Consider the following 26392-nt stretch of genomic DNA (forward strand, 5'->3'; position numbering starts at 1 on the left):
TCCACACGTCTTCTTTCACGCTTCAAGAGTGAGACCCTGAAGTTGGTTTCAGGGACACGCTCCCGAGATATCAGTTTTCAATTCCACCTGAAAAGCCTTTAGAAGACAATGTTTCCCACATGTTTGCATGACAAACATGGCTCGGTAGAGTGGTCATCTCCCAGCCCCCCAACTCCCTCCGCTTGTGTATGTGTTAAAAGTACTAGCTGACACTGATCAAGCATAACAGTCTCTTGGGACCAATAACATTCTTTGAATAGAACGCACCAAGACTCTCACGCTCTACAGACTGAGCAAGCCAGGTTACTTGTAAGTGTCCTTCTGTAAGCAAAGAGCTAACCTGGAATGTAAATGATGGCATGGGGGGATTTTCAAGATGATTCAAGTGACAGAGATGGTGGATAATTCCGTGGAGGTACATGGCAAAATGGCAGAACTCAGGTATAGAGTCAGCGCGCTTGGTAAAGTCTTTGTTTGTGTTTGAAGTACCACCAGATACTGATTTAGCATAAGAGTCTCTTGTACCCAATAACATGCCCCAAAAAGAACCCACAACCCTGAGAGTAAGAGTCTGGTGCTCTATCAACTGAGGTTGTCGAGGAACTGATGCGCGTTCTCTTGTAACAAAAGATCCAATTGGCAGTACATCGTGAAATAGTAGAAATCAGGTATAGAATTAGCACGTATGGTAAAGGTATGGTTTGTGTTTGAAGTGCTCGCATAATGGTCTCTTTTGCCCAATAACATTACCTAAAATGAACATGCCCAACGTGGGGCTCGAACCCACGACCCTGAGATGAAGCATCTCATGCTCTACCGATTGAGGTAGCCGGGCGACTGGTGCATGCTTTCCTGTAAGAAAATATCAAAGCCGGAGTGTAATTAGTGGCATGTAAGGATTTCTAAGGTAGTGACAGAGCATGTAGATAATTGTTTGACGGTACATAGTGAAATGGTAGAAATCAAGACGTATGGTAAAGCTTTTGTTTGTGTTTAAGGTCTCAAGCATAAAGATCTCTTTTGCCCAGTAACATAACATAACATAACATAACAGGAACACGCCCAACGTGGGGCTTGAACCCACGACCCTGAGATTAAGAGTCTCATGCTCTACCGACTGAGCTAGCCGGGGAACTGTTGTGTACTTTCCTGTAAGAAAAGATCAAAGCCGCAGTGTAATTAGTGGCATGTAAGGATTTCTAAGGTAGTGACAGAGCATGTAGATAATTGTTTGGCGGTACATAGTGAAATGGTAGAAAACAGGACGTATGGTAAAGCTTTTGTTTGTGTTTAAGGTCTCAAGCATAAAGATCTCTTTTGCTCAATAACATAACATAACATAACATAACATAACATAACATAACATAACATAACATAACATAACAAACATAACATAACATAACATAACATAACAAACATAACATAACATAACAAACATAACATAAAACATAACATAACAGGAACATGCCCAACGTGGGGCTTGAACCCACGACCCTGAGATTAAGAGTCTCATGCTCTACCGACTGAGCTAGCCGGGCAACTGTTGTGTACTTTCCTGTAAGAAAAGATCAAAGCCGCAGCGTAATTAGTGGCATGTAAGGATTTCTAAGGTAGTGACAGAGCATGTAGATAATTGTTTGGCGGTACATAGTGAAATGGTAGAAATCAAGACGTATGGTAAAGCTTTTGTTTGTGTTTAAGGTCTCAAGCATAAAGATCTCTTTTGCCCAATAACATAACATAACAGGAACACGCCCAACGTGGGGCTCGGACCCACGAGCCTGAGATTAAGAGTCTCATGCTCTACTGACTGAGCTAGCCGGGCAACTGTTGTGTACTTTCCTGTAAGAAAAGATCAAAGCCGCAGTGTAATTAGTGGCATGTAAAGATTTCTAAGGTAGTGAAAGAGCGTGTAGATAATTGTTTGGTGGGACATAGTGAAATGGTAGAAATCAGGACGCATGGTAAAGCTTTTGTTTGTGTTTAAGGTCTCAAGCATAAAGATCTCTTTTGCCCAATAACATAACCTAACAGGAAGACACCCAACGTGGGGCTTGAACCCACGACCCTGAGATTAAGCGTCTCATGCTCTACCGACTGAGCTAGCCAGGCAACTGGTGCATGTCTTCCTGTAAGAAAAGATCAAAGCCGGAGTTTAATTAGTGGCATGTAAGGATTTCCAAGGTAGTGGCAGAGAATGTAGATAATTGTTTTGGCAGCACATAGTGAAATGGTAGAAATCACACATGTTTGGACACTTTAAACTTTAAAGTCTCAGCTGACACAGCTCGGGTATAATGGTCTCTTTTGCCCAATAACATTACCTAAAACAAACACGCCCAACGTGGGGCTCGAACCCACGACCCTGAGATTAAGAGTCTCATGCTCTACCGACTGAGCTAGCCGGGCAACTAGTAAATATTGTCCTGTCAGAAAAGATCAAAGCTGGAGTGGCACGTAAGGATTTCCAAGGTAGTGACAGAGCATGTAGATAATTGTTTGGCAGTTCATCGTGAAATGATAGAAATCAGGTATACAGTCAGCACGTATGGTAAAGGCTATGTTTGTGTTTGAAGTGCTCAAGCATAATGGTCTCCTTTGCCCAATAACATTACCTAAAAGGAACATGCCCAAAATGGAGCTCAAACTAGCCACTAGCCAGGTGGCTGGTGCGGAAATTCCTGTAAGAAAAGATCAAACCCACAGTGTAATTGGTGGGATGGAAGGATTGCCAAGGTAGTGACAGAGACGGTAGCTAATTTTGTGACGGTACATTGTTAAATTGTAGAAATCAGGTATAGAATGAGCAGGTATGGTATAGCTTTTGTTTGTGTTTAAAGTCTCAGTTGACACTGCTCAAGCATAGTTGTCTCTTTTGCCCAATAACATTACCTAAAAGGAACACGCCCGAAGTGGGGCTTGAATCCACGACCATGAGATTAAGAGCCTCATAAATTAATTAGTGTAATTAGTGGGATGGACAGATTTCCAAGGTAGTGACAGAGCATGTAGATAATTCTGTGGCAGTACATAGTGAAATGGTTGAAATCAGGAATAGAATCAGCGCGTATGGTAAAACTTTCTCTTGTGTTTGAAATGCCATCTGACACTGCTCAAGCATAATGGTCTCTTTTACCTTATAACTTTGCCTAAAAAGGAAACGACAAAAGTGGTGGTTAAACACACGACCCTGCGATTAAGAGTCTCATGCTCTATTAACCGAGCTAGCCGGGGTGCTACCACCTGTTTTCCTGTAATAAAAGATCCAACTGTAAGAAAAGATCTAACCCTAACCACAACCAGGAATTTGTTAGATGGCAGCAAAGAACATAGACGATAATTGTTTGGAGGTACAGAATGAAATGGCAGAGCTGAGATATGAAGGTGGTGCAAAAGGTAAACTCCATGTTTCTTTTAAGTAATGGCTGACACTGATCACAACAACATCAAGGTTTTTTGTAACTAGTTAGTCTGAATAGAATATGCCCAATGTGGAGTTCCAACCCATGACCCTGATATTAATAGTCTCATGCTTTACTGACTGAGTTAGGCGCGCTACTGATCGATCCATGGTTTCCTGTAAGGAAAGATCCAACCTGGATTGTGACAGATGGCATGGAGGAATTTACAAGATACTGACAACATAATTGTCTGGAGGTACAGTACATAGTGAAATGGCAGAGCTGAGGTTTGAAGATAGTATGAATAGTCAAGCTCATGTTTGTATTAAGTACCAGTCTGGTACTCAACGAACATCAAGGTCTGTTGTATCCAGTTACATGCTTCAACAGAACACGCCCAACGTGGGATTCAAACGCACGACACCGAGATTAAGAGACTAATGACTAAGATAGCTGGGATACTGGTACACGATATCCTGTTCGAAAAGATCAAATCTGGAGTGTAATTGATGGCATGGAGGGATTTCCAAGGTATGATTTTGATGATAGTTTTCTCCATAGGCTCCAGTCTTCAAAACATTATTTATTAAATACCAGAGATTTTCATTCAAGTCTTACAAATTGCCTCATGGTTAGAATTCCCAAGTTCAAATCAGTTTACAATTACCGTAATTCTCCAAGTACAAGTCGAGTTTTTTTTTTCCCCTCATTTTGAATGTCCATATTTGGGGGATCGACTTATAACCGCATAACTCAAAACAGACCAATTTTTTCCACTCATATGTGTTTGAATAACATTATTTTGAATGTGAAATAATTCACATGTCCTTCACTAGGCTTAAAATGATTATATACTGTACACCTTTAATTTAATATAGTACACATCGGTTTTAGCGTGTTTGCACTTTCACCAAGCACCGCCTAATTGTCTCTTTGTTGTCAGCAACGAGGCTGGTGGATAATCTGTCATAATTTGACAGATTATGAAAACGAAAAGTGAAAATTGAAATGAAAATTGAAAAAAATGAAAAACGGCTGTACTTGTCTCCTTCAGCCCTTATATATGTGCTTGAACAAGCCGGGATGGATGTCGGCAGGTAGGGGGAGAAACAGCGAAGGGCAACCTTCCACGCTCTCATCTCACAGCAGTCGTTACCTGGGTAAAGAACATCCCAAGTAAGAAGATAAAGCAAATAATATCTGGAAACCTCCATTTCAAACAAACTGGACGGGTCTGAAGATGACTTACGTGTGAAAGAGTAACGAGGATGTTTGAACAAATGACGAGGAGATAGAAGAGGGTGTCTGGGTGTTAAATGGGAGAAGTTATTTGGCGTGTCAAATCATGATATTGACTTTTAGCGCTTTTCTACAATTTAAGATTCAGCTGTGTCAAAAAAAGAAAGCATTGAAACTCCAAATCATTTTATTATTGCAACATAGTTTCAGCATTTGCGTCTACATGCACGCATGCATTGCCTCTCACTTGTTTTGCCCTTCCCAATAACAGCAACGGTATGTAATTTGATAAAGAGATGAAGAAATGTGTCTAAAAGAAGCGTAATTTTGTCATTTTAATAAGACGTGTTATAATTGGACAGCAATGATCTATGTAACCACTTAAGTCAGGGGTAGACTTATATTCCTGTTTTTGAAGTAAAAAAGGAGTGGTTGACTTATAAGCGAGGTCGGCTTGTACTCAGAGAAATACAGGTGATTTTTAACCATCTTTGATGATAGCTTCAGAACAATATTTTTTTTTCAATTCTAATATGATTGATGTTGAAGATTGAAAAAAAATGAAACAAAACATGAAAACTCTGCAACAGTCCCGTAACCACTTGACCTAATTATAGTATTCGCCACCAAAAAAGTTACACATCAAGTCTCCAAGTTGATACTCATGTAATTAATGTCTTTCATGTGTGCTCGGTTATAATAAGACAACTGCATTGACATCCACAAACACTTATGAAATCAAATCAATCCATACGTAATCAAGTACTTGTGGTACTTGTGGTGCTGTGTGAATGTTCAAATTACAGTGCTTATCATGTGACTAGACCCCTTTCCTTTGCTCTCTGTCACCTTGAATACACTTTTTGTTTTAGGCACCCTGTTTTTCCACCCATTTTTGTTCTGTTCTTCTGTTTTTCTGTTTGAACACCATCTCACGTCACACTACGTTACCATCGCTATTATTGTATCATTTTTACATATACTGTACTTCCTTTGTGTGGTTGTGCTCTCAGACTTCCTTTTCACTCTTTCTCAACTATTTCCCCTGCTCCCAGATTCCAAGCAAAACGGTGATGCAGCAGCCAATGCAGCGGCACTGGCGAATGAAGACTGTCCCACCATTGACCAGGTTTTGGGGGATGAGCGCAGCCCAGCCATCGGGGGCCATGGTTCCGCCACCAGCCGTGAACGCTACCCGCATGATCGGGCCTGCTTCCTACTCAGTGCTGGGGAATTTCAGCGAACGGCAGATGGCAGCGTTCGAAAAGGTAGGAGAAGCAAGTGGGATATGGAAAAGCAGGAGGTTGAGAGAACATTATGAATCAGAGTGCTATTTCTTGACACACAAGGCTCTATTTTCATAGACGGCACATTTGCGGAAGGGGAAAATGAGTTTTATACTGATGTCGGATTTTTATACGGCTAAGATCTTATAGTTATAGGTATGTAAGAATACAGAATACCAGTACTTTTGTATGTCTGCTTGAGGTCTCGATGTCACATATACTGATCTATAATTCTACAAAATGTTTCTGCAGCAGAAAAGTATATAAAATAGATGCATGTTGTTTACATTTGTGTAATGTGTGTGAACAATTTTATGCCTGGACTCATGGCTGAATCAGTACTCACTACTCTCGTTCATTTTAACAAGCAATTCCAAACCATCAATTCATCCAAAGTCTTTTTATATATCTATGTGTGTATGTATATATATATATATATATATATATATATATATATATATATATATATATATATATATATATATATATATATATATATATATATATATATATATATATATATATATATATATATATATATATATATATAAACAGGTACGGAAATCTTTTTTTGACAGTTATTTATTTATTTATTTATCAACAATGACCTATTGGATGCAAATGACAGTATTCTTGTGACATACAGGCGCATCATTCTTCCCGTTATTTTATGAAATTCTGGACACTTCTTTCTCAGTTTGTTCTGTGTTTGATTTGGTTTGCACTAGAATGGACAGGCCACTGATCTCAGAGAATTGATTTGATAAAGTTACAAGTACACATTGAAAAAAAAAGTTAAAAAGTATATTTCTCCAAAGAAATCTATGCACTGCTCTGAACTAGCTAAACAATATTAAAAGGTGACATTTTTAACCAAAACAAATGAAATATAAAAATTCTTACAGCTACTCTGCATTATAGTGCTGTGAAAACATTACGAAATATTTGAAAACTATTCTAAAAAATAATTACAATTTTGGTTGTATCTGGCCAAACTACACTTGTACAACATTTGAAGGCGGCCATTCATGACCAGTTGTCTATTTTTAACAACTACATTTTCATCGTCATCTTTTTCACAGTTCATTATGTGATGTCATATTTCCAAATGTACTTTTTGTACTGAAATTCTCAACTGCATTCTTTGATTACTTAAATATGTTTTTTAAGGATTGATTTACATATTTTCTTTTTAGGAGCATCTCTGGAAAAACAGATGAATTCATAAGCTTAGCGGATCTAAATTGAATACAATTTGAATATGTATTTGACCCAAAACAAACATAGAAGCTCTCCATTTCATGCATCCGATTATCTACTTCTTACCCCCAAATACACACATAATACACACAAACACACAGTAGGCACATTTTTATAGCTTCACCATAAAGGACTGTTTAGAATAGCAGTGTCAAACTGTCACAGAACGCATTGTTTCCCTTAAAGGCCATCATGATTTTGAACACATAATTTATTAGAAATATTCACAACATACTCGAATTCATAAAAAAAAGTTAATTTAACCATGTTAACATATATTTTGAAAGGGGTAAAAGAGTTGTTTCAAAATACATGATTTGTTATTAAAGACTGCTGTTTAAGTCTATTAATGTTTGTACTTTATCAAGAAACATGAAGTCGATGCACATTATTTGCCTTTGACGGCCACATAAAACCTTGCGGTGGATCAGATCAGGCCCCTGGGCCTTGAGTTTTCACATCAGTTTGACATCACCATAATTTGCGATACTAATCGTACATTACTGAATGCTGTCTCAAGGTAATGGGTTCGTCAGAGTTTGGGGGTTTGTAATTTCAGTGTTCACGTTTGCATGTTGTTGTGCGTTTCCGTACTCCTGTTGTGAAAAGTCTCATGTTTGTACAAAGTATGTTGCTTGTTAGTCAGGACCTTTATCAACTGTATATGTTTGTTTTTCAGCTTGTTTTTATTCCTCTTGTTTTCTGTGTTGGTTCATGTGTCTTTCCTTTTTCAGCTGTCCCCCCCCCACCCCCATCCTGCACATTTTCCTCTTTCAACTCAAACCCCGGCACTTCTCACTCTGGTACCAACAGATAGGCATACCAAAAATATACCCAAGTATTTGGATAGTTTTGTAAAAACATGAAAAAAAAACCCACATAAAGAGAATATTCTTATTTGATTGTTTTCGTTGCAGATTGTGCAGCAGTATAGAGATTTATTGTGAAGAATTTTACATTTTTGCAGCATTATAGAGATCTTCATGAGATTATTATTGTTGCAAGAATAAATGAACTAAACATATTGATGACTGCCAGAGTGAAAATGGCCGCGTTACACTGGTTGGCACATTCTCGTTCCTGGCCAGTGAGAGATGGCGGATGATTGGTTGATCTTTTCTTCTCTGTCTCCTCTGGAACTGAGCCCAGAACAGTTTTTACATCACAGTCCTAGAGAGCACTCCCTATTTACAGAGAACTGCTGTCCAAACTTGCATTAGGGACATTGCCTGGATTTTTACTAGGAACCACTTTGATTTATCCCAAAATATAAACAACATTACATTTACTACCAATTGATGTTGCTTTGCTGCACTCAATCACTGCTTTCTGATTACTTGGGTTATTCAGCGATGTGTAGTTGGCATGTTGAAGGACATTTTTTAAGTGCAACATTAATCAAGACTCATTTGGTCGCAAACCTGTATACAGAAGAAAGATGACCATTGCACCGCCTAAAAGAAACAATCAAAGTAGAAGAGGGATGAGTAGCTAATTAGTAACTATAAAAAGCTATCCCTGCTAGCAAAGAGGTGGATTGCTGTACTGATCATTTATCATCACATGCAGCTGTCATTTGTGATTTCACGTAGATTTCATGCTGTCCTTCATGTATAAATGTTGTCCTTCATATTTTTATTATCTTATTCTTATCCAGATTATTTGTACTCTTTGATTGACTTCCCATCCATCCAGTTTTGCTCTTACATGAAGTCAGTTGAGCTAGGGTGGCAACACCGAAACTTCGGTGCATGTGTCGAGCTCATTGAGCGAAACATGCCTTATTGGCACACGTCTTGCTTTGAGAAAAATTACATCACCGAAACAGCCGCTTGTATTGAACCAGGTGACTGATAAAGCCATTGCATCACTAAATTGGCACTTGTAATGAAGCGGCAAACTTTATAAACTTTACGGAAGCACACCCGTCAGTTCATTGCGAATCACTTCTTCAATTCTTCGCGTCAATTCGCATGAGAGTGATCCCGAAAGATGAAGAAAGGATTCCAACTTGATATCATATTGGCAAAAAGGATACTTTTCATTGTTGGCAGACAGCCTTATTTTCACCTGCCGTGTTGTGCATGTCACTTTGAACGAATGAGAGAATGCTTTTGCTCAATGATCAAGTTAAAAGTCACACTTCCAGAGCTGTAGTTTCTATTACCAGAGGAAAAGAAATGCATTTGATAAGCTGTATTTATGAAATTATGTTCCTAAGATCTTTTTAAAAATAATAATTCTAGCCAGTCTGTTTCCCCCTGTCAGTCGTTTGGATTCTATCTATCTATCTATCTATCTATCTATCTATCTATCTATCTATCTATCTATCTATCTATCTATCTATCTATCTATCTATCTATCTATCTATCTATCTATCTATCTATCCATCCATCCATCCATCCATCCATCCATCCATCCATCCATCCAATTATAAACATCAGCTCACAATCATTACACTTTCACTCAGATTTTCACTATCACATGTTTCTAAAATTTCACTGCATATTTTAAACTTATAATAGAAATAATACAACAAACATATAACACAAGTATTAATACAGTGGTACCTCGGTACTCGACTGCCTCTATACTCGACCAAATCGGTGCTCGACCAAAAAATTCAAGTAGGTAATGCATCGGACCTCAAACAGATTTTCGGTTCTCGACTAGCCGAGCCGAGCCGACCCGACCCGACCCGACCCGACCCGACCCGACCCGAACGCGCTCCTCGGCCCTTCTCGGCCAGCGGGTAAGCGCCAGTTCAACTCAGACCGCCAGCGGAGTAAGACGTTTGTTCGAGTATTTCTTCCCGGATTTAAACTTTTTCGTGTTGCTCTAGCCCTTAATAATGGGTCCAAAGAAAGACAGTGATAAGGGGAAGGCAAAGAGGAAAACAATGAGGACCACTATTGAACCGAAGAAGGAAATTATAGCAAAATATGAACGTGGTGTACGAGTGTCCGACCTCGCGTCGCAGTTAGCTAGCGTCATCATGGAAGGAGTAACTCCCTCCCGTCCTCTCCACATCCATTCCTGTATGCCATCAACCACTCTCCAAAACGTAAGTAAATTATACAAAATGGTTTATAATGCTTTATTTATCTTTATCTTTATCTTTATCTTTATCTTTATCTTTATCTTTATCTTTATCTTTATCTTTATCTTTATCTTTATCATGTACTGCTTGTGCACATTTACTTGTGCACACATACTTTCCATTATTTCTTATGGGAAAATTGGTTTCGGTGTTCGAACAAATCGGTGCTCGACCACCACCTCAGAACGGATTATGGTCGAGTACCGAGGTACCACTGTACTATAGTGTGGGTGTAATGCAAGTAAGATCCATCAGGGGTCCCAGTGATCAACAAAGTGACAGCGTGCCAACCCAACACAATAGTTTACCCATGCGTAGATCCACAATTGTAAATGAAGATCTCCATATCGTATGCACTTTTAAAAGGGTCCTGTACCATTTTATTAAAAGGGACAAGCAAGAGTAAGAAACATGTCATGACAATTTTGGTCAATTTAATATTTTTTCCAAAAAAAGGATATTATCAGTCATTATTACGATTGGACATAATCAATTGAATATGGATGATTCCTGTTTTCTGATTTGATTCCGGTGACTAACGATTCTCTGAACAAAAAACGATGATAATAATAAACTAGCACATTTTAAAAATATTTTTAATAAAGAGAACTGACTATGTATTTTTTTAATCATATAACCTCTTTTCTTTAATTTTATGAGTTTTTTTTATGTTTGTGAACTTATAGCTTGTTTTAAAACCGCATGAGACCATTGACAATTGATTCACAATTTAGTGATTTAACGATTTAGATGAAGCACAAATTTAAGTTGCAAAGAGCAATGTGAACCTGCTTGTTTCGAGCCTAGATACGCATATATAACTCCTAGTTAAAAAGAGTCTTCTGAGTAAAAAAAGGTCAACCGTTAAAAAAAATAAATCATCACATTTGAGAGAATTTTATATGATTTGTCTAAAAATAACTGTTTCCCCCATTACTTATGAATCATTTATTCATTCTGTTCGTGGACGAATGATGGGGCCCATGAACAGGTAAAGGCAGCCCTGCACACTTTGCAGATGTAATACTTTTAAGAAACCTTGTTTCACTCTGCCAACACTGCCTCTACATTCTCCTCCTCAGCATCATCAACAGGCAGCAGGCATAGAGTACATGTGATGAGAAAGCTAATCAGTAAGTGTCTGGGGGTTAAACGAGGAAATAGGATGCTGCATTGATCACATGCTTGCTTTTAGTTGTATGTCCTCTGTGACTGCCATGCTGTCTCTATAATTTCTTATCCATCCCCATTCTCAGCACTCCTAATAACATTATTGATGATCATTGACAAACAGATTGGTTTGAACTGACTCTTGAATGTTACTGAGTGGTCCAGTGATGTCGAGCAACCACAACAGCCCCCTTTGGGTTAATCGTACAATTGGAGACCAGTTGCGGAGTATGTCCTTCGTAAAAGACAGACTGCCGCTTTCCACAGTGGATTTGCCAGCATTTCTAAACCTTATCAGCGAGATCCCTGTCGCAACTAGCAATAATAACAAGGTAGGCTAACACTAATTTTCACTGTACAGTTGCTATTATAAATAGTGTATAAACTATAAAATATATATGAAGTCTGTAAGTTGTGGTCAATGTGTATCGAGATGAATCATAGAAAAACTATAGGTTTTGAGTAAGCTCTTCAGCCAATACTTTTGGAATATCTGCTAGTTTTTGTGTGCAAAGTTTGATAGTAACTACCTGAAGGAAGGCTCTAGAAGAAGTCAAAATCTGGTTGTGGAGGCTCCAAGAGAATTTTGTCCATCCATGTTTTTGTTCTTGCTTTGTGCAAGTCCTTAGGACTGCCGAACAACATTGGTGGGTACAAAGTCCAGTCGTATTGTTACATTCAGATTCTGTGTGATTTTTGTGGCAACACGAAAGCAAATGGATGAATATATCACCTATTGGGACTTTTCTAGGAGGGAGCAGATGTTCATCTTTAGGTTATGATAAACGGCAATTCCCAGGAAATTGGAGGCCTTGATGGTTGACACAAGGCAGTTGGACAATGTGAATGGCAGCTGTGGTGAGGGATGTCTCCTGAAGTACTCGCCACAATCATCTTTACAGTCTTGGCTCATTGAGCTCCAAGTTGCGTTGCCTGCATCAGAGCAGCATTCGTTCCACTTCCTGTCGATATGCTCTGTCATCACTGTCCTTAATGAGGCCAATAACTGTGGTGTCATCTGCTTACTTCTTGAAGTTTGACAGCTAGATGCATTGAGTTGCAATCCATCCTGTCAAGGGAGAAGAGTAGCAGAGAGAGGATGTGTTACTGTGGGGCCCTGATGGTGCATGTTGACGATGTTGTCTCGCCCAGCCTCACCTGCTGCCTGTCGGATGGCTTTAGAGCTACTCACGATGAAAAGGAGAGCTGAAGTCCACAAACACTATGCTGGTATAGTTGGTTCCTACACTTTTGAGTTGTTTCAGGAAGACGTTCCGCCCCTTGACTGCATCATCAACGCACCTGTTTGCTCAGTACACATACTAGTCCAGGAGGGGACCAGTGATGCCGGTTCAATGGATTTCATGACCACAGAAGTCAGAGTGATGGGCGTGTAAATGTTCATTTCCGATATTGCGGGTTTTTTGAAGAATGACAAGATGGTGGAGTGTTTGTTGCAGAATGGACCTCTCACAGCTTCAATGATCTGCTGAAGATCTGTGTGAAGATTTTCAGGCAGGAGAGAGACTGTCAATCCGGACCCTAAGTCTCCTTGATCTACTGTTACTTGAAGAGCCGTCTCATGTTCTGTTTGTGAATCGTCGGGGCGGGAGAGGAAGTCTGTGGTCCGACTACTAAGGTCACTGGTTTTATAGATGGGCAGCTGTGGGTGTGAAAATGTCTCTTTCAAGTCTGTGAAGGACACATTAAGGTCATCAGCCAATCCTTTGCAATATTGTTCTCTGTTTAGTGTATGGTGTTGTGTAGTTTGTAACTACAATGTAATTTCAGACCATTCCTGACTTCAGACCATTCCACCCGGACACCGAGTTACACACTAGTTGTTCTTGAGCATTTCTCTTTGCGATGTTAATTTCCTCTAACTATGGGTCTTATATTTTAACATTGATCAGCAACATATACAATGTATACTGTGCAACATTACATACACATGCATATTTGTGTTTTGCCTATCCTCATTATCGACATGAGTGAGCAGCAGCCTTGACCAGATGATTGTTCGATTGGCATGGTAAACACTGGACTATAAAGTGGCCTTAGACCTGGGATTTGGAACGGTATAAACAACACTGAATTGAATGCTTGCATAACAGTCTCATGGCAGGTGTAGACAAATCCCCAAGAAAGTGCACATTCGTTCTGAGCAACTTAAAGGCGTCGACCAAACATGCTTGTTTTGGGGAGAAAATCCACACAAGTTCATAGATTAAAGGCTCAACCTCCACTCACAAATGTCAAGATTCGATCCCCAAACCTGGAGGACTGTGAAGCAGACATGTTATCTACTCATCCACAAGGCCACGCTGTCATAATTATTAACATTTCCAGTTTTCCCGTAGCTGAATTTGTGTTTCTAATGAATAAATGAGCTCAGTTCCAGATGACATCCATGTATATGTTGCTCGCCACAGTAATAGTTCTTAAGTAAAGTGAACCAACAACATTCACCACTTAGATGCTTAGGAAAGAGTGTGTTCTCCAGTGGAGACACATCCCCCAAAAAGTGCAAAAAATATAAGGATTATTGAGTTATAAAAAAAACATTAGATTTGTGAATTTGTATTCAACAGTTGTATTGTCCCTTGCACACAGTTGTGCCACACAAATCTATGTGTTCAAGGGATATTGTGGCAATCGATTTTGTAACCCATGTTTCTGTTTTGTCCTGTGTCTGTCCGTCCATCTGTTTGTCCCTCTGTCTGTCTTTTCCAACTTCCTCCTTTGGTCTAAACTATTTCATTTTGTTTGGGCTGGTTTTTGGTTTTTAACTTAACAAATGCTTGTCGTTTAAAAAAAATGGCATATATTTGCTGTTTCTAATGTGTGCTGCTGTCATGTATACATAAATGTATTTAACATCTGTTTACTTTCAAATTTGCATCGCAATCCCATAACACACATTGCTTACATTACTACTTTGTCATGAAAACATGAATGTGCATTGTGGTCAACATCTTTATCTGTTTTTACTTTTGACCTGTGCATCTCATGGTTATGTAGTCACAGGTTATGAGAAATCCCGCAGCCTAAATAACATCTCTGGGATGACGGGTGCCCCACTGCGCCTCACCCCTATCACCAACTCCACCTTTGAGCCTTTCGAGCCACCTGGTCTCAGGCGATGCCACTCACCCATCCCCTCCATCTTGTAGTACAGTATAGCGACCAAGGAAATATCACAACACACAAAAAATACAGTGCATTTAGATTTGTGCAGTGAAAAACAAAAGCGTGCATGGAAGATGAACCTTTTGGACATCATCTCAACTACTCAGTCATAAAGATAGAAACATTGAATTACAGTTGTTGAAGCTCTTTGTCGAATAGAGATAACAAATGTTTATATCCTAAAATAATTCAAAACCATCCAGAATATACTGAGATAAGTAATTAGATTATCAGGTGTATTTTTGAATATTTAAACATACCCAGCCGTACTGACAAGGACAAAGACAAGGTTAGTTTAGGTTCATGCTTTGTAATAGCGCAATTAGGTTTATTGTGCTACTTCTTGTCTCTTTGTCAATTGCACCTGCACATGCAATGCTTTTTGCTAACTCTTGCGTGAAGAGAACCAACAAAATGCGAGACTACACCAGAACTAAAATGTCCCATATTTGGTGATTTAGTCTAACTAATATAGCTCCTTATATGGTAAAACCATTGCCCCAATTATTGCATACTACACAATAGAGCAGTGGCATAGTGCATCAATAGTACAGAGAAAAGTTATGTTTTCCAAGATACGTTATGTACAATATGTGGAGAAGCACTTTAGGTTCACTAGGATTTTCTTCAATGCAAATCCAAAGGTACCATGCTCCAAGCAACAGCAGCAGTTTTGCACCAGAGCTACATTAACTCACAAATCAAACTTGAATATACCGTATTTTCCGGACTACAAGTCGCACCCGTATATAAGCCGCAGCAGCAAAAATTTAACAAAAATAACATTTTTGTCAGGGAAAAGCCGCACTGGACTCTAAGCCGCAGGTCATAACATCAAATATTTACACAGAAAGATGGCACATAGATATTTTATTTTTTATTTTTATTCAAACTTTTTTTTATTATAAACAATTGTAAATATATAAATACAATCATGTATACTGTATATCAGATTTACACGTCACATTTGTACAAGATCTTATTCATTTTAGACATAATTTTTATATCTTAAATAATATATTTTTAAAACTCTTTTTGAGCATAGCCAGTCATTCACATCTTTTCAGTTCTATTTCATAGTTGTTCCATAAATTAACACCTTGAACAGATACACACGTTTGCTTGACCGGTGGCTTCTCTCCTAGTGGCTCATCAAAAAATAATAATAGTAAAGAAAAACCTGAAGATAAGATACACTGGACTATAAACTGCAGGGCTCAAATCATGAGAAAAAAGTCGCGGCTCATAGTCCGAAAAATACAGTACTTTATATTGCTATCGAAGTTGTTATTGCTATAGTTTTGACGACTCTAACTTATATCCAAGTTTCATTTTATAGTATTGTCCCATGAGCAGATTTGTTAACTTGTGTATACAATATGAGGGATGCGCTACCTTTTGAGAGGTATTTGTTAATGTTGAGAATGCCGTTAGACGTGAAATAAATCCCATAATGTATGCATACAGATAAAAACACAACTACCCACAAAACTCCAGCATGTTTTCACTTAATAAAGGGAAAATAATAAAATAGCCTTCATGGACGAGTAGATTGAAAAACAAAAAGAATGTTTAGGTAAAAAGCATTTCAGAAAATGAAACAGTAGCTTTTTTGCACTTACCACAGGACACGAAGTGAAAGCCAACCTTTTAGATGCATGCAGCACAGTTCTTGCTCTCCTATAGTCCATGCAAGTAGTGGAAAGAGAGATTGAATAATTGCATTGCATATCCGCAATAGCTAATGAATAAAATATATTAGCTTTCTCCTGCTTCCAACTCAGGTCCCACACGAAAGCGCAGTAGACATGCAAGGTATGCTGCAGGATAAATGGAGAAAAATACTGTAATAACAAAAAAAATGTACAATTAATTGTGGATGGATCCTGAATCTGGCAACCTATTGTGGTTGGTTTGGAGACATTGGGAAGAAATAATGTAATCTATTTTTATTTATGTCATCCTCAGTAGTCACATTAATTCCAGATTCGCTTAGGCCTTCTTTAGACATCTTGAAGGTGTTCCAATAAATCTCAAGGAAAAATTCAGATTACTTGTTGTCTTTATTTGTCTACCGAGTATGGGTTTTACATACTCAAGCAAACAGCTGTTTAGCTCATTCAATCCCAAAGACATATTTTTACATATGCAGACATTCAATCCCAGGTATTTATTTACATTTTTTCAAATAAGTGTTTGGCTAAAGGAATATCTAAAAATGAAGCTAAGTCATCTGCTTGATAAGCAATAACCTCAGCTAATTAAGTACCAAATTAATACATTTGTTAAAGCAAGCTGTCCAAACCTGGTCCTCGAGAGCCGGTATCCTGCATTTTTTTCAGGTTTCTTCCCCGGACACACCTGATTCCAATGATCAGCTCATCAACAAGCTCAGCAATGCCTAATAACGATCCCAATCAATTGAATCTGTTTTCTTAGGAAAAGAAACCTGGAAAACATGCAGGAAACCAGCCCTCGGGGACCGAGTTTGGACACCCCTGACTTAAGGTCAATGTTCTTAAGCAGTCGCGTCAAACTCATTTTTATCGTGGGCCACGTTTTAGTTATAGTTTCTGTCAGAGGGCTTGAATGTCAGTGATTCAAATACATTTTAAGTGTGTTCGTCTAGTTTTGAAATCACAGGTTGGTAAAAATTGTTCAAAAGAAAGATTAGGAAAGAAATAACGGTGGTTGTTTTTTTTCCCAAAAAAATTTTAAAAGGTGAAGAGAACTTGCACGTTTGGTATTTTAGTCATCAAATCAGCATTTTGCGGGCCACATCAACTGTGTTCTAAAGTTATCAAATTATGTTTTTGGGGGGAGGGGGGGGCGACAACAACCTGGAAATGAATGTCTGAACTCTAAAAAAGGAAAACGTAATAATATAGTATGTCTTGGGAATTGAATGAGTTAATACATTAATGTCACACATTTAAAGTGAAGCAAATGATCCTCACTGTTTTCCATTTGCGTCATTAATGTGTCATTGCTGTTTTGTTATTAATACACAAAGTTTTATATATTTGTCGGATGACACACTTTTTCATAGTAGGATTGGAAGGTGTGCGGGGTTGATATCAAACAGATGGTGACGCAAAGGGGAGCCACCTTTATTTTAGTGAGTCACAGGCCTTGCATTTTGCAAATAATCAGTTTGGGATGCCTGGGGTGCAAAGTTGCTGCATCAACACTCCAAGATCCCCACATGCTCAGTAGTAGACTGAGCTCAACTGTTGACCAGTGAATGAATTTTGTGATTGATTTGCAAGTCAGCGGTAATAAATGGCAATAAATGTATCATCTTGTGACAACTACATGAGCAAACGTAAGGAAAAATATGTTTTCATGGTTTTGTTTGTCAATTACTCACCAAAAAAGAAAGAAAGCTGCGAATGCACAACAAAAAGATGCTGTTAATACCCTGACGAAACAGTGTCACACAAGTGTTCCGTTGTTTCCATTGATAAATCAGCTGAACTCAAATTTCCCTATAAGCAAGTTAATGATACTCTGAAATAGCAGTTATTCATAATTTGGCTTCACTTTATACTCGAGGTGACAAGCGTAGTAACTCTGCAGCTCAGCCCACATACGAGAATTTCATCTCATCGCCCATCACCACCAACAGCGATACAACGTTGCACTGACTCCAGTGTGATTTGGTCGTCAGTGGCAATATTTTTAGTTTACGCCCTTTTTGGCTTCTCTTTCTTTCCCTGTTGTAACCCTCATGAACTCCCACCCTACCCCGACCCCGTCCCTTCTCTTCTGGCCATCCATTTCTTGTCTTGGCTGTGGCAATTCAGTAGGAGGCACCGTAAACGGCTACTGGAGTGACAGTCCCTGGTAGAGGAGCAATGGACGAACGCAACACGGCATGTGGGAGGAACTTGAAAAAAACCCCGACAGCATTCAACATCCAAAATATGCAAAGTAGATAAAGAAGACTCCGCTGTGGCATCCGGGAGCTAGTGGTCTGATGTTCTGACACAGTCAGTGTGCATATGGACGTGTGAATGTGCGTGTGTCTTTTTGTGTGTGTCTGTGTGTTCACGTGTGCACATGCATCTACCTCTGCAGTCTGCACAGATGCTCAAATGTCAACTTTATGAGAAGAAGAAGGAGCACTGAAAAGTGTGTACCGGTATTTATTGTTTGCACAATGCAACGCCTTTTTGTCCTGGTGTTTATTTTATGTCAGATTGTTTCCCCAAGTATCCTTCCGAATGGAAAGCCAATTTCTCTGATTTCTCATAAGACACACTGCAATTGAATGTATTCATTTAATGTGGATTCATGTAGTTTTTTTTGTTGTTGTTGTAATTGGCTATGTTTTGGCGGAACACATCCAACCGACAGACTCCAATCCAAATTTTACTTCACAAGTGAGGCTGACAAAGATTTAAATAATCAATAAAAATACATCCGTCAGAAATATAACAAATCTGACTTTCAAGACATTTTTCTTTCTCTCTAAATAGTTTAATTATACAATTATGCTGAGAGTAATGAGCAGCCAATTGGAAGCTGACAGGAAAATGGTTACATTTTTCTTAAAAATTAGTTATTTTTTTATCGAATGTACGTATTTTCAATCTCGTCAAGATGGAGTGAAAAGATCAACATTGGCCTTGAGCGGGCGTACCCAACCTTTTTACGTTTATTGTGGACCAGGGTTGGGGTTTATATTTTTGTATATCATACAAAAAATACACAAATTACATTGACAAAATCAATTAAAATTAAATTTCAAATGCAATTCATTTTAATGCAAAACATCAATTCAATGCAAATGTACTTATCCATGCAAAACCTTTGTATATGCTAACATATACCAAAGGGAATTACCCATCATAAACATAATGCTAACAAGCTAAATCCACAAAAGGCAGCACTATATAACATGCTAAAGATAAAAACTAACCTTAGTAAGCATGTTATCCACAGGCATAAGTTGTTGGATCAACAGACAAACTAATTTCGGGCATATTATCATGAATGACAGCGTTCTTACAAAGAAAGTACAACTAACAGTAAGTCGTGGCCCAGATTTCACAGAGACAGAACTACATATGCGTCACAGCCACAACGCCCTTGCTTACTACAAAATGTAATATCATCGGCGGCCAGAGGCGGCGCTAAAAAACAAAGATCATGCCAAACAAAGCACAAATGAATGAACTGTTAAAGGATAAACTAAATCAGCTCCAAAACATAATTATGTCGGGCGAGACCCATGCGGCCCGGTACTAGTTGATCCACAGACCGGTACCAGCCCGCGTACTGGCGGTTGGGGGCCTCTGGTCTTGAGTTCTTAAGTCGGACATTAGCCAGACATGAGAAAAGCGTTCTTGCCCATCATTGTTATTACCCCGATTGTGCACCAATAAGACAAATGAAGAGCAAAATGTTCATCAGACCAATCTTTGAACTTTTAAATCTTTGAACAGCCTTGCAGTTCCTTTGAGAATAACTTAATGTACAAGATAGGTTCCACACTCTTGTTTTTGAACAGAAGATTTAGATTGCTTTCTCGCTGTACCGTGAAGGAAAACAAATTATCTTTGAAAAAACATCTTCCATAGAGGGACTTTCTGATGAAAGGTGCGGGAATATTGTGGCAAGCTGTAGCTGTGTACATGCCAACATTTTGTACCCACACAAACGCTGACCTGCATTACTATGTCAGTGCGACTGTTCTCCAATTCAGTCGATTCAAGGCAGCTTTAACATGTACTGATTGAAACTGTATTTGGTCATGCAGGGTTTTGTGTTTATTGCACTACATGGGCATGTTCTGCAACAGCTTCCATTTTTTTTTCAGAAGAATTGAATGATCCCTCCCCAGAAATGTGTCACTGTATGTGGCATGGACATTGTGCACGCACAGAGACACACACATCAAGACCTGTTTTCCCACTTTGTACCTCTCCCACCTCAACCTCCTTATTTCCGTTTTTTCTTATGTCACGGTCATGTACATAATATGTAAAATGTGCATTGTAGTTAACCCTGCATGGATTTCTATTGCAAGCAATAAGGATTTTGGTATGAAAACTATGTGAGGGTGTTTAGTAAGAATTTAATCTTGAACTGTTTAGATTTAGACTACCGGTAGTGTGTGTGTGAATGTGTTTTTTGGCACATGCATATGCACTAACAAAAGCATGAAAAAAAAAGTTTGAATGCAAGTCAAGACATGCAGATGTTATGCATGCCAAAATGCTGTGATGCTACTGGTCAGTCAAGACCAAGCTAGGTACTGTAATGGGGCAGGGCAGGGGTGGGAAAGTTTATTTTTGCAGGATGGGGAGGGGTTACATTTCTTAAGTCTTGTACAGCAATTTTCCTATTGATCTTGAGAGACTTGTAATGAGAGAAACAGGTTTAGCGTAAGATTCTCCCCTTTACTTCTGTGCTTCACTTTCTTACAAAAGGCTATTCTGAAAGCCACGTGCTTATCAGATTTATGCAAAGACAAGTAGTAAATATGCACGAATGAAAAGATGTAAAAAAAAACAACTACAATAATCACAATGTAGCTTCTTCTATTGAATGTTAGAATGTCTGCTCTTCTGCATGAAGACCATTCTTCTACCCAAGAGACTCCATCCAAGAGACTATCCTACCAAAGCTTCTAATTTTTTGTTTATTTTGTTTGTTATGTATCTACTTTCCATAAATAGTGTATCATTATGTCATCTCTTTAAACTACGTGTTCAGGGGAGGTAAACATCTACAATGTGGTATATAAAAGATGAGGATCAGAAAACTGTCAATATTTTAAGTCATGTTTGGACCTGTATTTGAGTATTGCCAATCAGGTATTAATGTTTATTTACAGTGAGCTATAGATACTCACAGTTTTCAACATGTGTCTTTAATTTTATATATATATATATATATATATATATATATATATATATATATATATATATATATATATATATATATATATATAAATTTATCCTGAAATAGAGATCCTCAAGGTTAAACTGATTTATGTACAGAGCTTTGAGGGGTTTTTTTTTTGTTTTTTTTTGTCGAACCTCCAAACTAACTCTTACCAGCGACAAGAATTCTTGTCACTTTCTTTTGTTTTCTTGTATGAATATTTTGATGACACTCGTGGCCAGCGCCCCTCTTAATTTTAAACTTGTTAAACTTGTATTTTAAGATAATTACACTGTAGTAATTAAAAGTGACCGTTTGAGGGGAGTGTTGCTCTTGATAGATAAAAAAGATGTGATCAGCGGGTTATCCTTTCCGATAACGTTTAGCACTGAAAAAGCTACATTTATTTAAACAATTAGGAGACAACCAACAATTTTAGGACAAATGTGAAAAAAAAAAAGCAGAATCTTGAAGATCAGGCCACGGCAGATAAACGCAGTCAAAGCCCCTATATCACCGAGGAACGCAAATTTGTGGGTCGGCCAAGGTAGAAATTCTTTTAATCTCGTCATGGTTTGTCCAAGACTCCAAACAGGTGTGCAAGAAATTCGCACATGGTCAAAATTGAATTGCCGCACAGATTCTCAGATTGTCTTAAACCCATTGCGACCTTGAATGAACCTGACAAACGCTTGACTTGAACCCTACATTCATTAACACTCACAAATGTTCAGTAGTTGTCAATGGGATAGAGGCTTAGACTTCAGTCAAGTAAGAATTCATCTTTATGTGGCTATTTCTTTGTCTACTTTTCTTTTTATGTCATGTCAAAGAGGTTGAGGAAGGTGCTTTAGAATATCGAACTTCATAAGATTTCATTGTTTGTTTTGGTGCGCTAGATATTTTGTAAGCGTTTGTACTGCTGATGCAAAACTAATTAGAGTAAAATGGCGGACACACTCAGGCTCACACAAAATATAATATCAACAGTGGCCAGAGATGACGCCAAAAAACAAAGATCAAGCCGAAAGAATGAACTTATAAAGTACATATATCAGTTCCAAAACATCATTACTTGGAGTGTGGCCCTGGTGGCCCTTATGTATACAAAATCTTGTGCGGTCTTTGTTTATTTGTTTGTATGTGTTTGTTTGTTAATATTTTTTTTAAGGATCACTTCCATGTAAATAAAAAACTGCACTCTATCGCCATAAAATTGCATTCCAAGATCTGGTAATTAGACACAACAACAACAACAATAATAATAATAATAATAATAATAATAATAATAATAATAATAATAATAATAATAATAATAATAATAATAATAATAATAATAACAATAATAATAATATTAATAATAATAATAATAATAATAATACATTTTGTTTATAGTTCTCAATAATTTGAGCTAATTGGTGCTCATGGCTATGCTCACAAGTAAAATGACTACCTATTATGACAGAAACAGTTTGCTTTTCTTAACATCTGGCTAAGCATTTTCTTATACACAAGTAGAGGTTTGTCATATGTGAATGTTTTGGGTTAGAAATAATTTTTTATTTAATTTATTTTTAAAAGAATGATTTCCAATCCAAATCGGTCAAACATTAGTTTACTTTTTTCAAGAATTGTTTTCAATTTCTTGACTAAAACACATTTTAAGTGTTTCCTCCCTTTTTTCATCAATCTCTACAACTCAGGTATCTCTTTGCACCCTCTTATTGTTGTGATGTATTACAAAAACAAAAAATGTAAACGTGAAACGTGGATTTATTATTTATGGATTTTGTGTTCCTCTATTGTTAGGTCTAATGCCACATCCTTCATTGTAAACCTTGTTAGTTGTTTGACTGTGTTTCTCCTTTGCCAAACAACTCATTTCCATCATTTGCAGTGGCTATCAATTGTCTTCACACTCCTATTCGTATGCCAGGTTTTCGTGATATAAAAAGGTGTGACCAAGATAAATCATATTTAATATATCAAAATAAAAAAAAAACCCTTCTGTAAGGAGGAGTGATAGAAAATATACACATTATATAATTCAAACAAATGCAAACCATGTATTCGATTATAATTATTTGTTCAGGGTATGGGTAAAAGGTCATTAAAATAAGTAATATATAATAATAAATAATTTGCCTAATGGTTGCTCCCATTTTAATTTAGGTTGTGTACCACACCCTACTAACAAGGGGGGTGAAATCTTTTGTTTACCTTGTAAACCACGCTCTCCTTGAAAGAGAAATATTGTAAAAGGCAAGGGTGGAGAGGCACTTTTCAGAATAATTTTGTCAGAAAAGGAAAAATCTCTCTTCCTTTGAAAATATGTTTTTACTCAAGTTGTGTTATTTGTCTTCAGTCTCTCTTATTGATATATCTGACAGGGGGATAGAAAAAAAATCTCAAACTTGTTTTTATCACATACATTTGTGATATTTCAAGTGTTTTTTTTTATGTGAGTGGGAGGGGGTGACGCCATGATTTGACAATTTAGGCCACAATTCTAAAATATACAGTATAATATGTAAAATGGTTGGTGTAAAAACAATACTTATCACCTCCAATGGAACATCTTACCTACAGAAAAATGTGATGGCAACATGTGTGGGGCTGTTTTTTTTTTTTTTTTTTAATTCCATCTGCAACTAGGGCCTTAATTAAGGTAGGGGGAATAGTGACCAATGAAAGTCAATTAATGTTTGCCCGAAGGTTCTACTTTGGTCTTAATCCGACTGACTGAATGGCTGCAGGTGAACTTGTGCTAACAAGAATTTGACTGTGATTGAACTCAGACAAATCCAAATTCATAAGAGGGTTTATGCCATTCTTTCTTTTTTGTTTTTGTTTATTTTAATTTGATTTATGCATGATATTGATCACATAATTATTAGTATATTTTTTTTCCGTGGTGTTGTCTTTTATGTCACCAAAACCTAGCCTTTGAACAGGGGTGTGCAGACTTTTCACTTGCGCCATAATTCTCTTTTGGTGAGAGTTTATGACCCCCCCCAAAATATAATGATTTCCTTCATAATCAAGCAGCAAGAAAAACAAACAAAAATTACCATCATGTTAGCATTTCAATGAGGAGCAACACAGAAGAAACATCTGATGAGCCCATGAGTAGAAACGTTTTGTATTGGAGGGTTTGGGAATGTTTTCTGAGATGTGTTCTAACTGCTATGTCAACTGAGAAGCATGGCAGAAAGTCAATGAAGGCTGCCCAAATGAGTGGTCGCCATAAGGAGAAAAGGAAGACAGAAGCAAAGTCACCTTTCCAAGTAAGCCACATATGTTTCTGCTCTTCAATACTGTGCATGTGCATTGGTTTAATGTTTTGTTTATACTGTACTTGTGTGCTCTTTGTCAGTTGTTAGACATTTTTACCAGTTGCATTTACAGTATGTGAACTTTATGGAAACACAGAAGCATAAATTGTTCAGGTTGTACTGTAAATCAGCTAGTTGTGATAAGCTCTCATTACCTTATTATTATTGCGTTTTGCCTACTGGAAATTGAGTATTTTCCGAGTACAACCCCAATGTTAAGGGGGTCGACATAACCGCATAACTCTAAACCAGACCAATATTTTCCACATATCTGTATTTGAATATCATCAATTTGAATACAAAATAAGTTATATTATGCAATGTACAATGCTTAAAATTGTTATATTAACCCCTAATTTGATATGGTATGCCTTCGTTTTCGAGCGTTTGAACAAAACATTGTAAACATGCACTTCCGCCTCTTTGTCAACAGTCAGGCTTTGTGGCTTTTTTTGGCGGCCTTTGATGCATTATGAAAAGGAAAAGACGGCTTGACTTGAAAGTTCAAGACCACAATGCAAGAGTGGTGGCATAGCACGTCTGGGTGTCAGCAGGTGGTCGAAAACATAAGAAAACAGTGGGAAGGGCAACTTTCCACGCTCTGATCTTGCCACAGGCGTCACTTGGGTAAAGAAAGCATCAGCATAGCATTTCTGGAGACCTTCATTTCAAACAAATTGGACGGAGTCCAAAAATGACTACCCGTGGAAGAGTAATGAGGATGTTTGCGCAAATGACAAGCAGGAAGGCGAGCACGTGTGTTAGCTATATCCATACATTGAAATGGGAGGAGCTATATGGCGTGTCAGATAGTGACGGAGACTTTTAGAAGAAATAATAATCAGCTGTGTCAAAACCATAAAGCATTGAAAAATTCAAATCATTTTAGTGTTGCAACATCATTTTCTGCATTTGCATCTTACCTCGCAATCCCCCCCCCCATAACTGCAGCAATATGTTACTTGCTATCAAGACATTTTGTCATTTTAATAACACGCTCCATGTGTTTTATTTGGAAAGGCATTATCAATGTAACCACCAAAGTCAGGGGTAGACTTATATTCACGTTTTTGTAAAATTCACCCGAATTGCAATGGAAAAAAAAAAAGGGGGGGGGGGGGGGTCGACTCATAAGCGAGGTTGACTTGTACTTGGATAAATACGATATATGATTACTGATGCTATTACAATCTTTATAAGTTTCAAAATACAGTTATGGATGTAAAAGTATAGATATTTATAGATTTAGTATAAATAGAATGACAGGAATATAGAAAAGTAGAATGGTTTTATTCAAACAAATTTAATCTAACCACAAAAGAGGGTCAAAAGCTTGATGAAGAAAACTACTCTGAAATTAATATGAAAAACGAGACTCGGAAGTATACTTGTAAACTAGTATCAGAGAGAAACTAAGAAGAGCTTGACAATTTGACACTGTGTCACTGAGAACCTAAAACCTAAACATCAGTTTTCTTCATTTCTTTTTTGTAGCTTTTTTTTTGGTGGTGCTTAAGT

General features: G+C 37.7%; 1 protein-coding gene and 6 non-coding genes across 9 annotated transcripts in view; 1 reads left to right on the plus strand and 6 right to left on the minus strand.

Moving 5' to 3' along the window:
- LOC148410204 (voltage-gated potassium channel KCNC1-like) overlaps nucleotides 1-14835 on the plus strand; it is a 50251-nt gene extending 35416 nt beyond the window's left edge. The window contains exons 4-7 of one of the 3 annotated variants that reach the window (XM_088436925.1): nucleotides 5696-5908; nucleotides 12555-12565; nucleotides 13941-13950; nucleotides 14478-14835. In XM_088436925.1, the coding sequence (XP_088293051.1) occupies nucleotides 5696-5908; nucleotides 12555-12565; nucleotides 13941-13950; nucleotides 14478-14629 (386 nt within the window). In that variant the 3' untranslated portion in view covers nucleotides 14630-14835. Of the gene's footprint in view, nucleotides 1-5695; nucleotides 5909-12373; nucleotides 12380-12554; nucleotides 12566-13940; nucleotides 13951-14477 lie in introns of all 3 variants that reach the window. The other 2 variants (XM_088436926.1, XM_088436924.1) reach the window with 2 other exon arrangements.
- On the minus strand, nucleotides 763-835 carry trnak-cuu (transfer RNA lysine (anticodon CUU)). Its single transcript has one exon. It is a non-coding gene; the product is annotated as a tRNA-Lys (tRNA).
- trnak-cuu (transfer RNA lysine (anticodon CUU)) lies at nucleotides 1060-1132 on the minus strand. Its single transcript has one exon. It is a non-coding gene; the product is annotated as a tRNA-Lys (tRNA).
- trnak-cuu (transfer RNA lysine (anticodon CUU)) lies at nucleotides 1466-1538 on the minus strand. The gene has a single exon. It is a non-coding gene; the product is annotated as a tRNA-Lys (tRNA).
- trnak-cuu (transfer RNA lysine (anticodon CUU)) lies at nucleotides 1753-1825 on the minus strand. Its single transcript has one exon. It is a non-coding gene; the product is annotated as a tRNA-Lys (tRNA).
- trnak-cuu (transfer RNA lysine (anticodon CUU)) lies at nucleotides 2040-2112 on the minus strand. The gene has a single exon. It is a non-coding gene; the product is annotated as a tRNA-Lys (tRNA).
- On the minus strand, nucleotides 2337-2409 carry trnak-cuu (transfer RNA lysine (anticodon CUU)). The gene has a single exon. It is a non-coding gene; the product is annotated as a tRNA-Lys (tRNA).
- Nucleotides 14836-26392: the final 11557 nt, after the last annotated feature.

The sequence above is a fragment of the Hippichthys cyanospilos genome, chromosome 16, assembly GCF_059441005.1.
Source record: "Hippichthys cyanospilos isolate Australia breed blue-spotted pipefish chromosome 16, RoL_Hcya_1.0, whole genome shotgun sequence".
In the NCBI taxonomy this organism is placed as follows: Eukaryota; Metazoa; Chordata; class Actinopteri; order Syngnathiformes; family Syngnathidae; genus Hippichthys; species Hippichthys cyanospilos.